This window comes from Acromyrmex echinatior, chromosome 4 (assembly GCF_024713525.1).
Source record: "Acromyrmex echinatior isolate Ae372 chromosome 4, ASM2471352v2, whole genome shotgun sequence".
Taxonomy (NCBI): Eukaryota; Metazoa; Arthropoda; class Insecta; order Hymenoptera; family Formicidae; genus Acromyrmex; species Acromyrmex echinatior.
Genome location: NC_141855.1, coordinates 4,053,837 through 4,068,156, shown reverse-complemented (window position 1 = coordinate 4,068,156; position 14,320 = coordinate 4,053,837). Strand labels below are relative to the sequence as shown.

The window sequence follows — 14,320 nt, the reverse complement described above, 5'->3', positions numbered from 1 at the left end:
GTTTTTTAATGCAAGTTTTTTTTAAATGCAGACTCGTGATTAAAAAAAAAGATAAGATTTTTTATCCTTAGATAAAAAAATATCAAACAATATCAAACTTTAACAGTTTCCATTTTCCAAAGTTTGACTTCTATCACTTTTTATATAATGAACGCTATCACTTAATGCAGCCACGCGCGTGTAATTCGCGTGAGCTATTGTATCGTTTCTGTCGGCCAGTTGATGGATTCGGTACAATATGCATCTAATTGTGTGATAAAAATATTAATTCCTAGATGTCGTAGATATCTTGATTCACATTCACGATCGTGGCTGCACATTTGTGTGTCACAAGAGAAATCTTGTCATATTTTAATAATTTAAAAATTATTTTTAAATTATTATATTTAGATTTTTTATTGTCAAATTATTATTATCGTGAAATAAAAAATTGATCCCATAAACATTTGCAATATCGCAGAGTAAATATTTCCATAAGTTCCAAAAAACTTTGTATTTTTAATCTTTATATCTGTCTTGAATAAATTTAGGATTTGTCTTTACAATTTTGCGTCAAGATTTCTCTCCGCATGGCTATCGTTACAGGTACACGTATAAGCTTTGTCTTATTTCAAAAAATATACGTATATATGTGTATATATAAGACAGAACAACGTGTGCTGCCATGGATCCTTCCTTTTTCTCTTGCCGCCCGGAATGCCAAGGAGAGATGCTCCTGTGTTGTGTCTTTCCGCCCTTCTTTTTGGCTACCCGTTGTGTAAACCCGCGCAGAATCTCGTCTATTGAAGGAATTGTCCTGCGGGAAATTCCTAGTAAGGAAAGAGGCTTTTTCGTCGGCATTCGTCCGCTTTTATGTTCACGATTCCTATCGATCTTAAATAACGTAATAGATTGTTTGTTAACAATTATAAGAGACGATATTGAATCTTAATAAGGTAATCTCACTCGACGCGCTCGTGTATTTTTTTATTCTTATATAAAGAAAAATCTACTAAAACAATTCTTTTCATAAAAATTATATTACGTACTCAAATATCGACTTAATATTTTGACAATAAAATTTTACATTAAAAAAATTTTTATAACATTTAATTTAATTTAATTTTTATTTAATTTTTATTTAAAATGAAATGAAATTAAAACAAAAATCACTTTTACATCCATTGATTGCTTTACATATTAATCAGATGTAGATAAATTATCGTATTATAACGTATTCCTGACCAATCGCATTTTCTTACAAATAAGAATCTTTTGATGAATTTAAAATCAACTTTCTTATTAACATTGAAAAATTGCCTTTAATCAAAATATTTTTTTATCACTGTATGAATATCGTCGCAATGCGTCGCGCTTTAAAAATTGTTATAAAATCTCTATAATCTTCACATCCGTTTGACTGTGACATCAATCGCCAAGCTTTATGTGTACGAAATAGAGCTATCTACGAGCTAGAATATCGTCGCACATGAGAACGTTGAACACCGAAAACACTAAAAATCGGTTGGCAGGAACGAGTCGGACGGGCGATCGCGTTTCGATTTATCCTGGCACGAGCGAACGAAACGCGCATACTCGTAACGTTAAACGCTAAAAACACCGAAAATCGCTAGACAGCTCGGCGACGAAATCGCGCCCGGGCGCTTCGATTTATCGAAGCGTAAATGAACGAAGCCGTGCGCTCGCTCGCTCGCTCGCTCGCTTGCTCGTTCGTTCAACGAAATGCCAGTGTACGCATACGAAGAGTACACCCTCGCGAACAACGCAAAACCGATTAATTTCCAATTTCAGCAGGCGCGCATCGCCGATCGTGTTTGTGCCCCGCTCGGTCGCCACTCTCGCCCTCTTCCAACCCACTCTTTCCGCGCTCGTAGACCCGACAATTACCCTCAAAGTGAAACTTACTTGCAGTTTTCCAAACGGATAAAACACGGACGAGAGATAGAGATAGATTCACTATAAATATATTAAACCGCGAACAAAAATAAAACAGAACAGATAAAATTTAATTGTACTAAGCGGTGAAATTTAGTTACATCGTAATTATTTCACAAAACAAGTTTTAATTCAAACGCTTTATTACTTTTAAATTAAAAACAAAATATCAGATTTCTTGCAGTTGGATTATTGCGTAAGCAGTTGAGATTAGCAAAATCATTGAAAGCACATCACTAAATCTCAAACAAGGAACTGTTACAATGAACAATTTAATTCGATTCATTCGATATATCTATCGTAACATTCTCGCGCTGCTGATCTGACGCAGAAATAACTCGAAGAATTTGATATTGACACTGTAAAAAGAAATGTCTTTTATTTTTGTCCCCATTTTTTAAAATACTTAAAGATGTTTTAGTTTCAAACTTTTTTAATAGACAAAACACATAGTATTTTAAATCCAAACACATCTTGTCTATTGAAAAAGTTTAAAACTAAAGTATCTTTAAGTGTTTAAAAAAATGGAGTCAAGAATATAACATTTTAATATCTTAAAATAAAACTTCTTTTTTCAATGGCACGAATATCCGAATATCTTGAACGACATCATCATCAATATCGATGCTATCATTCTGACTCGCGTCGCGGTTGCAACTCTAGCGCTTATAAGCATCAAAGCAAACGCCCTCGCTTCTTTCCTCGTTTTTGTTCTTTCGGCAAACCGTTCACCCTCGGCTCTATATCGCCCTCATTGCTTTTTTTTTTCTATACATGTTCACTACCCGCTACACGCGCCATCATCGAGTTTCAGGCGCGACACGTCCTTTCGAAATCTGCGCCAGTGACGGAGAGGTTTCGCTGGCACAAAGACATTCCTACGACGATTAAAAAGTCACTCGACTCGGTCGTTCTTCTTTTCGCCCGTTCATCTGCCCTGAAACGGAAAACTCCTCGGCTTCCTTTTTTCGTGTGATACCGTATAGCAGGCGTCGCGTCGGCTCGCGTTACTGTACGAGATCGCGTTCCTTCGTTCGCGCTACACGTGAATCTGGCGGTTAACAGCTGGATTTCGATCACAAGAGATTGGAGATTTAATTTGAAAAATATTTTTTAAGAAAGCTTACAAAGTTTTCGTAACGTCTCATATATTCAAATATAAAGCATTTGTATTTCCCAAGTCAATAAACATTGTCGACAAAATCTATAATTTATTTTATATAAACGCAGAACTCGTTAATCCCTCTTCGAGTAAAAAATTTTTTTATATCTATTTTAATAGGTATAGATTAACTTTAATTTCGGGTTAACTTACTTTATTTTTTTCTAATTCTAAGAATTAGAAAAAAATGAAAAATAAATTAAACCGAGACTAAAGTTAATCTACATTTGTAAAATTCGACATTAAACGTGTATAGTAAATAACTATTATATATATATATAAAATAACAAGTACAGTTTTTAAATCATATGGATTTGCCGATTTGTTCTCTCACAACGTGACAAAACTTTTAACCCACAAATTATGTTCGTCACGTATTCGCGATAGATACCGGAAATGCCGTTTTAGGAGCGTCCTAATGGCGCAGTTTCGGGCCGCAGTTTAGTCCACGCGCGATGCGCACGATTCCAGTTTACGGGGGCTTTCTCACCGGGGGTAGTTCGTAGCTCGCTTACTGGGCGACAAGTTTCTTACTGGTAGAGCACGAAGTACGAGGCGATTCGAGTCCCGCAAGATGCACGTAGATATACAATGCAGCATAGTTTGCAAACACGCGCCTCGTTAAATCGCGGGGATTACCGACGACACGCGGAGCGCTTTTAAGCTCCGCTTACGCGACCGAGCGCTTTTACTCGCGCGGATTATGTGCGCGATTAATCCATTCGTTGCCGTGGATACGTATATGCATCCAAGTAGGTTTCAATCCTTTTGCGACAATAACAAAGAAAGAAATTTAATTTCCTTAAAATCGATAGAAAAACGATTATCGACAAAAACAGTAAAATTAGATACATGATTTTTCACACTCATTGTTATAAATTTATAGACGGATATTGGTCGAGTTAATGTTGAGTACTTCGCTAAGATAACAAGAAAAGTTGTAAAGCACGGTCTAACTTAAATAGAATAAAGATAAAATGACTAAAATTTTATATAAGCAAGATAGGATTTTCATCTGCGATTTCTTAAAAAAATGTTATAATTATGGATTGTATGAACAAGTTGGAAATATCTGTTTCATACGTAACTTAGAGTTACCCACTTTTATTCACGCAGTGGACAGAAATGTCGCGATGAATCAGCAGACGAATAATAATATCGTACAACAGAACCCCGTCGAGCCGATATTAACTACGAACGCCGCGGGGAAAAGAGCTGAATCACCACCGAATCGATCATTATAGCGAGGCTACTGGCAAGTATGTTTGTGTATGCACGTCAAAAAAAGAAAGACAAAGCGAACAGGGCGGGTAACCGTGGGGAGAGAGGGAGAGAGGGTCTACCTTAATAATAAACGGCGCAACATCCGCGAAATGGCGATTTTTCGTGCTCGCTCGTAGTTTACCGTCTGAAATTACGTTTACCCTCGTTATATTCCACCGTACAAGCCGGACGGTACCTGACGATGGGGATGGAATCAGATAGAAGGGTGTGGGCGAGCATAAAGAAAAAAAAACAGAAAGAGAGAGAGAGAGAGAGAGAGAGAGAGAAATATCCAACAGCCGTTCCGAATTCGCGAAATTAATGATTGTTTTGATCTTGTTTTAAGAAAATTTTTTTACATCTATATTATTAGATACTTTTTAACTTTTATGTGTATCAATCCATTTCTATGATAAATTTCAAACTAAACAATGTCCATATTAGCATATTCATTTAGTAAATAATAAACGTCATTATTTTTAACGCCTATTTATTAGTTAAATTAACGACGTGAGAAGCAGTGGCGAATATGAATAGAATTAATAATTGAAAATAACTCAAATTGGATATAATTTGACATTACGAATTCAACAGTTAGATTAATGTTCAATCATATAATTCGCTCATAAAATTAAATTGCACATAAATGATAAGATGTTCATTTATATAGTTGAATAATGAACTTTTGATACAAAAATATGTGTTTCCACGAATCTCGTTGGTTCTTAAATTTTTTAATACGTACTGTATTGAAATACAAATTTTATAAAAAAACATACGTCTCTCTTCGATAAGTTAAAAATATATATAAAATAAAATAGTTACATTAATTATTAACGTATAATTAACGTATAGGAAGAGCTTAATAAACATCATTAAATTGTAATTTCTACTATAAACATCTTTTCCAAATAATCAGTCAGCATTTGGAAAGAAAATTACTTTTCTACGAAATTAAAGTATACAATCTTTATATTCGTTTAAAATTAGAACCGAGCATTCACGATGAAATTGGAGAAAATTGAATCTAAGATTAAGAGCAGACAATGTTTTAATAATAATGATAACTTTTCACATCTTAATTATTCGACTATTGTTTTTATCAGCTACGGACACGTCTATTTTGTTTCACTAGCGTATATAGTCGTATGTTTAAGACAGATACTTAATTTAAATCCAATACTTAACGAACGACCGAATATTGTTATCAAGGAAATTCTATTATCAGAAATGGATGTTATCACTTAACATTGAGAAAACGATAGCCTCGACACATCCTGTTAAATAAATAAAAGCATCAGTGCATTATAATTGGCTACACTGTAATTTCGGTTGTTGATGAAACGCCGCCGATAACGCGACCACATTTACGTCACGATATTGGAAACTGTTATGCGAATCGTATGAATAATTACGATGTAACCCTGCTCGATGCATAATTAATAAACCATAGTTACAACATAGATATATTTATTACTGCGGCTTTAATCGCGTTGTTAATCTCGCTGTCGATCCTTTTCTTTATATCATTGGCACAAATTCATTGGGCAAAATAGACGAGATTCGCTATCACGCTCGAAGAGCTATTCAAGCGTCAATAACGCAGGAACAAAATATTACAATTCGGTAATTATTGTTGATGACACAACTGCCTAATAATTGAAATCGTTATTCCCACTGTAACGAACTAATCTCGAACGGACCCAATTACATCAGAAGCGCGGAACTTTGCGTTCTGTCGATACTTTGCCTGAACTGCGACAACATATCGACAGCGTTCGATTCTCTCGCTAGAACGATAAGAATTTCGTCGTTTCGTTTGTTCGCGATTGATTTTCCGATGACTCTTCCGGTGAAATAACCCGCGCCGTCCGTCACCATGAGAAAGCGCCTATAAATTTCTGCTGTCCCGGGGATTTCGGAATTATACCGTGTTATACGACGTGTCATCTGTTTGACACTTGATCGAATTTCGCGAACATACTTTTAGTGCTTGGCGCATGCAAAAAGCCCCGCGAAAATTCATAATCCCGAAATAACAAGCAGAAGATAACGCCGGGAAGACGCCTCATACCGAAATATCATCGTGCTGAGCGCCGTTTCTCCGAAATATTCCGAGAGCACGAGAAATTCCTGAACACGAAAAGTACAAAAATGTAATAATCACTAAAGTTTAAGTTTCGTTCAATATTGTTCGACGTTTTGTAAAAGTTAGAATGTTAAGAAATTATTCTTCTGGCAATACTATTGGTGATAATGATAAAACTATTATCTTCCTTCAGATTTTTAATTTTTTTCTCAGCTAATCTAAAGGAACTTTGTTTCTCGTTAGTATCAATTGCAGAGAATTCGAATAACGAGAAAATCTTACAGCTTTGGTTATACAAAGCATCCTTAATTTGCATTTTCTTGAAGAAGGAGATAATAAAAACCAAAAGAGGATTAACAAAAAAAATATCGAGCAAAATATTGGACATTGCCTCTCCTATTTGATGAATTCTGTTATTTTATTTAACAAAGTACAGAATAAAGAGCTTATAATTATAATATAAATTATTCACTCACTTGCTTGCCGAATGTTGTAACGAAGCCAGCAATTCCTTGTTTCGATTAATTATCCAGCAATGATCCTCTGACGCTAGTCGATGCTTTCAGACACACTAGCTCTATACGATATAAAGCTCTCAACGTACACGATATTGAACTTTATGGCATCTCTCTATAGATAGATGAGACATCTAGGTCGATATTTATAGTTTGTTCTTATATTTAAGATGGTCTTAAGTACAATTTTAAAATGTCATCTTAAAATGTGTAAATCAATCACAGAGTCATATAGATTCTTAAGACGTTAATATCTTAATATCTCAATTACAAAATAAATACATAATGAATGTATCTATATATTAACCCGGGAATAGTCACCTAGAGTATTTTTACATGACAGCAACGAAAAAATGTGAATTGTGAAATATTGTTCAAATTTTAACATGTTCTTTTCTTTTTTATTAATTATTTTTATTACGTATTTTTAAATATGCAATTTTTTCGAAAGCTTTATAAAAAAATATATTAATTAAAATCTTTATATTTATCTCTATTTTTTATTATAAATACTATTATAATAAATTATTTTACGTGCTTATTCCGTTTAATATTTATTTGGTTTCTAACTTACTTTTTTTAGAAAATTGTAAAATTAAAATATTCATAATATTCTCAAATACTAATAAATCGGAAAACAGTAATATACAATAATATACAATAATATACAATAATATGCTGATAGCAAGAGTGATTTTAATTGAGGTGTAAAAACACTTCAGATTATCGTTTATGTAAAAAAAAATCAGGTGACTATTCTCGGATTAGCGCATTGGGTTGGATGCACTATTGTAGTACACAAATTGACATAAAGAAGTGTATTTAGTATAAATATTATAGCAACAAGTTAAACTGCGTAATCTTTAATATATTTATATTACTGCTTGATAAAATATTCCACGTATTTTATAATTCGAAATATTTGCACTTCACTTTCACATTCAGATTAAAATAGTGTGCAATGGCTATGTACTAGTGCACTAATGCATTCAGTCGAATTCGCCATGTAATATACCTAACTACAATCTTGAAATAAAAACGAACTATATGAACATCGATCTTAGATTTGTTCGCTCCAGAATTCAGATCCGCTGCGAGTGGATTGACAGGAACGCCAAACGTTCCTGTTAAATCCATGTTAAGCGCGTATCAGACTAGAAATTGAGATTGAGATTGAAATTAATCAATCAAAAGAAAGAAATCCAATGTTAAGTTTAATAACCTTTACTTTGACTGGTCAAATTTAATTTCAAATTTAATTTCAAGCTCTAATCTGATATGATTTTACACTACGTATTGGAGATTGAGGGTTGCGAATCAGAGATTAGAATTTAACCAGTTAGATCATTTTAATTTCAATTCTTTTCTTTCTGATTGGTTGAATTCTAATCTTCAATCCTTAATCTGCAATGCATAGCGTGATATGTGCTTAACTCCGTTCGGCATTCACGACACTCGCGAATAACGTACATTGCGGACGAAGAGAAATATGTTCGACCACCGTTCAACTGACAATGAATCGATTGTTTACGTGCCAAAACATCGATACACTTTGGACTCGCTCTCGATTCGCTCTCGACTCGCTTTCGACTTGTTGCTCGCGGCGTATCCGCAAGAATTTTGGAAAGCGACGACCGTAAACACGACTGACGCAAATAGTGATTGCTACGCAAACAACTCTTGTGCGCAATTATTACGTGGATTAAAATCGATAGAAGAAAGAGTCATCTACTGTGACATTCATTTTAAACATCTAAAATATTCATTGAAAAGTAAAATGCTTCAAATAAATTTTTGCCATCGAATACTTCAAAAATATTCTTTAGTGACTTTCAATCTTAAAATAAAAAAAAATGATCACAAATGCATTTTTTAATCTTGCTGCTTTGTTCGGTTTTTGATCCAAAATGTATTTTTTCCAAAGTTTATTTTTTTTATTAATATTTTATTCACAAAAACTTTTTTCTCTCTTATTATTGGAATTTGATATTTGATGACTTTATCACGGAAAAAAGAAAGTAGCTGTCGTAATTAAGAACATGTATGATAACTAAATGACAGGTGTAAAATATGGACATAATATCTTAGCTGTGATATCTATATTATAGCAGCAATAGCAAACCATTTCGCTATAGTTTATAAATTTAGTTACGGTAGCAAATATATCATAACAAACCAAGATTATAGCTGCTACAGAGAAAATCTTTTTTCTGTGTTTAATATAAAATTTCTATCTATTCCTATCTATTTTCTGTACAAATTTTTTACTTTTTAAGAATTTTTCTATCTTATTAATCTGAATGATGTAATAAAGTAAGACGCTAAGTTTTTCAGCTAACTAAAATAAAAAAATTCCGAGATTTATAATATACCTATACATCTCGGAATTTTTTTCCTTTTAACTGAAAAACAGTCAAAATTTCACATCCACTTTAAACAGAACAGTAGAGTTAATGTTAATATTGAATTAGTCGCAATTTACTGAGCACGGATCTATTCTAATTTCATTCAACTGCTTAAAAAAAAAAAAATAACGCGGCGACTTGGATTTTCCAGCGTTCAAGGATCAAAGCAGGATAATTTAATTTCGGCGACGTCGGTCGCACTTGCGAATGAAGTATCGCATTACATCGCGTTCTCATAAAATTGTTACGTTAAATCTCAGTTTCACCGAATGATATTGCACTTGTGCAACGACAACCTTTACAACGTCCGCTGGGTAATCTCGGTCGGACTAGCGAATGGACCATTAAAACAAAGCGTAACGATTGTCGAGTCGCGTTGCGATAAACAAGCTGTAGGTGCAAAGCTCACATTTACTATCTTGGAATACTACTTTGATGGATTAAGCAAAGGTGTAAATAAAATTTTTAAACTCTTATGCATAAAGTTGAGCTATGACCTCTATTTTTCGATATAAAATATTTTTATGTTTGATTTTATGAATGGATGGAACCATATAATTGAATAAAGAAGCACTTTAATTATCTAATTTTCCTTTAATTAATCATTTGTTAAAGTATAACAGCAATACCTCTATGTTATTACCTCTATGTTATTACCTCCTAACAAAGAGAAGAGAATTAAGGATGTATCAGATATATAGTTTCTACAAAAAAGTGATTGGAATTGGAAATTTATATACTTTACGTGTGAAAATACATGTTATATACATATTATATACATATGAATCAATTCAGTAAGAGGTCAATATTTATATTTAGCAATACAATTTTATAATTTAAATAAAAATTTTTTCATGGAACTGTAGATTCCATTAAATGTAGATTCTATTTAAAAGAAATGCGATAGGTCAGGAATGATTTAGATTTATTCATATAACTAAACACACACAAAACACATGTATTACTATAATAAAATAAATTGTCTTTATCGGGCGATTATTAAATTATACTTTAATGCAATTTGTAAAAAATTGGCTGGTATTTAGATCGAACGAAAATGCACTCGACGTTAACTGAAACCTTCGTCTTAAGATGAAACACTCTGTCCTTATTGTACTTTGAGGGAAAATTTCCGAGAGAGTCCCTCTTTGAAAATCCGTCAACGAGGAAATCTTTAACGGAGAGAAATCATGTCAAGCGTGCTCGGCAGTTCGGCGGGATGGAAAGTTTATTACGACAATACTGTGATACTAAATATTTTCAAGTCCCGTAGTTACAGCGAGAACGCGGCGGTGAATTGCCGAGATTCTCTCGGAAGAGAATAATTCCGCGACCTAACGATCGCCGACGAGCCGCGTCGCTTTGTCTTTTAAAGTGTCGCGATTTCGCGTGCACAAGAAAAATTTACTTTGTCACGCGGGTAAAATTCGCCATGATTATTCTCTCTGTTAACGCGAGCGAGCTTCAAATACGCCATGAGAGAGAGAAAGATTTAACAAACGCAAAACTAAATTAACAGAAAGTTTTGCGAAAAAAAGATCCGTGTTATCTTTTCAGTCAGCGAAGCACACTCAAACGAATCGGCGAATCGGTTTTAACGCAACAACATTAGTTTCATTACGAATGTTAATTTAGTTGAATAAAGAAACCCAGATCTCATTACCGTGGCCATTATCTAGAAATGAATTGCTATCGCATGTAAAAGTCAAGTGATACGAATTTATATAAATAAATCGACATAATTTGCCGATTGCAAACGCAAGCTGTGCAAATAATTCGTTCACGTTCGAAATGGAGGAACATTCTCTGCATGCGGTTAATCTTTGTATATATACACCGTGGGATATTGTGGGCGGGATCTGTAATTCGGTGCTGACACACTTCTATACATACTCTCTCATACACACATACGTTCGTTTGTCCGGATCTGGGACTAGAATCCTCGTCTGTCTTACCTCGAGCGCCTAACTTGTGCTTATGTCTGAAACTGTTGCGAACGTGTCATTACTAACCCATTGTCCTACTGTCACACGCTAACACACACACACGTGAACAACCGTGATATAATGGATGCAACGAAGCTCCGCGAACGGGAGAACCGAGCTTTTGTTCCGAAATTGCAGTGAGACTAACAAATTGCTTTTGTTCTCCGAGCGAAGATTTTTAAAAATGCTCGAGAAATATAAAATGATTTAATACACTTCATAAATCGATTATCACTTGCTACTAAAATGTGTACCAAGTTTAGCCTTTAAATGCAGTGAAATCCTTTGTGAATTTTATAAAAGCGAAAAAAATTTTCTAATTTAATTTTCTAATTCACACTTTCTGTTATATATCTTTCGAAATTTTGTATTCATCAAATACCATAATCAAATTATAGAATATTACTAAACAAATCATAAATATTTTGTTAAATATTAAAAAAGATTTTTAAGGGAAAGAGAGTCAAACTTACGCAAGTCTCGAAATAATAATACGCGCGGAATCGTCGTGCTCACCTGATTCTCACAGCTAGTGATTTTACGAAGAATTTGGAAATTTCTATAAAGTCGTTCCGCTGGGTGACATTTTCGCAAACGTGACGATTGCAGGTGCGATCATCGTAATTCCTGTTCGGTGGACGTGCGCAACAACATTTTCGAGGAAGATCCTTGTCCTGGGACCAGAAAGTACATCGAAGCTCACTACAAGTGCTTAGGTTGGTTCACATTTTTCTATTCTGATGTCGTTTTTGCGCGGCTGCGGATTTACGCGAGAAACCTCAAGGGATTCGTCTTTCGTTCATGTGCTGCGAAAGAGCCTCATAATCTTGGAATTGTAATTTGAATTTATTTCGGATTTATTTCGTCTTATAACCTGATCATCGATGTTAAACAATATGCCCAGATGTTATAAACCTTAAAAATTTTTTTCTTTCATGAATAACTTTTTTTTTATTACTTTTACTTTATAATTTTATTTGATATTAGAAAAAATCAAATTTTTCTTTATTATTTAATTAAATTTTTTTGCTATTTCATAATTTTGCCTGATTGATTTACTTTTTATAATAATCCTCTAAAATTGAAAAATAATAACGATTAAATAACTAATATTTTACAAATATTTTTCTTTGAAATGAATGAATCATAAAGAAAATCTCAAGAATTAAGAATAAAAATATCCACAAACTAAACTTACTAAGACTGTTAGGCTTCAATAAAAGAATACGAGTTGAATGGACGAATTTCGACGAAAAAGTTTCTCTCCAAGAGCATTGCTCTTTTTTCCCATCTATCGAGGAAACGAAAGAAACAGGGCTGGATCCATGGCGGTACACGTGGTAAGGGTGTACCATAGTCATTTTGTTAAACGCGAGTCGAATCCCCGTGCAGGTGCAACGACCAGCAGAACTGCAGCATCGTTGCGTCTACGCTGCAATTCGGCGATCCTTGCCCGAACACACACAAATATCTCGAAGCGCATTATCGATGCGTGTCCGGTAAGTAAAGCTCTTCCATTTTTACACCAGTTTTATCCTGTAATTTTTTTTTAACGTTATTGGACTTTGCAGGAAATTCCACAAAACTCATGTGAATCGTAATTGTTTTTAAAAGTATAAATAACACAAATTATTTTTGAGATAAATGCAATTTGAAAAATAAATTTTGACATTTTATTTGAAATATACACTTTTTTTAAACTAATTTTTTTACATTATTTATTATTAACGCTTTTTCCTTAAATTTTTGTGTTAGTGTAATTAGCAATCAGCATAATTGATTTAATCAATATCCAGTAAAATCATTTAAAAAATGTTTAAACATTTAAATCATTTTAATATAATGTTAAATATATGATATATATTAAATGCAAATATCAACTTGTTTTCCTTCCTATCAACATGTTACTTTCTAATAATGATATCTAAATAATCCTCTTTCCTATTTACCTTCCATCGTTGTTTCATGTGTCTCGCGATCGTATTCAACAGATCGGGTTCCAGTTCTACGCTATCAATATATATTAGCAAATAGTCTTTGTAGTTTCCAACGGAATAAGTAAAATCCATTCCTGTTCTCTTTTCGATTTGCACATAAGCGTCTTACCTTTACGCGCGCGATTATCGTAATGAATATCGCCGACGTTTGGTGTTTTACCTTATCGCAAACCCTTTCGGACAATAAAGATGACCTCTATAGAGATAGTACCACGAAATACGTGGACCATCCCGTTCTGGAATTAACTGTCGTCGCCATCTTGGAGGTTAAAGATCGTTTCCCCTTCACGGCTAGATCTAGTCGCGATATGGAGCTGTGCAGTCTAATCTCTTGTGCTCTGTCTCTCTTTTTCTCTACCTATCTATTCTTTGACCATTTGAATGTCTTATTCGCGAAATGTCTTTTGAACGATTTATATATTGGCAGAGTGTTCAATTTTTATTCATAATATATTCTCTCAGCAATTATAAAACTCAACCTTTTTCAGAAAAAAAATTTTCTTTTGTCTTTGATGTTGAAGAAAAATGACAATAGACTTTTCATAGACGAGATAACTTTAATGGAAGTACTTAGTAATTATGTAAGCACACGAAATAAAATTTAATATTTGATTCAGAAATTAGTGATATTCTTATATATTTTGACGGTCTGAAATCAAATTTGATATCTAAATTGCTTTATCACATTACAATTTTTTTTATCAACAGAAAATAACTCGATTTTCCAATACTTTTAGATATTTGTGGCCTGATTTTTAATATGCAAGTTGAGGTAAATGAGTGAAAGTAAGTTCAACGATAATATGCAAGTTTATAAAGTTAATATATAAGTTAGTAGGTTAAATATATTGGAAAATCGAACTCTCTCTCTCTCTCTATCTCTCTCTCTCTCTCTCTCTTTCTCTCTCTCTCTCTATCCGTCGATAGAGAAAAATTGTAACATAATGAAGCAATTTAAACTTCGAATTC

At 33.5% G+C, this 14,320-nt stretch overlaps 1 protein-coding gene across 10 annotated transcripts in view; it reads left to right on the top strand.

Moving 5' to 3' along the window:
• Positions 1 to 14,320, top strand: part of LOC105152941 (latrophilin Cirl) — a 476,845-nt gene that overhangs the window by 432,357 nt on the left and 30,168 nt on the right. For 8 of the 10 annotated variants that reach the window (XM_087406038.1, XM_087406030.1, XM_087406032.1 and 5 more), the window contains one exon: positions 12,747 to 12,853. In XM_087406038.1, coding sequence (XP_087262164.1) covers positions 12,747 to 12,853 — 107 coding nt within the window. Of the gene's footprint in view, positions 1 to 11,963; positions 12,071 to 12,746; positions 12,854 to 14,320 lie in introns of all 10 variants that reach the window. The other 2 variants (XM_087406035.1, XM_087406029.1) reach the window with 1 other exon arrangement.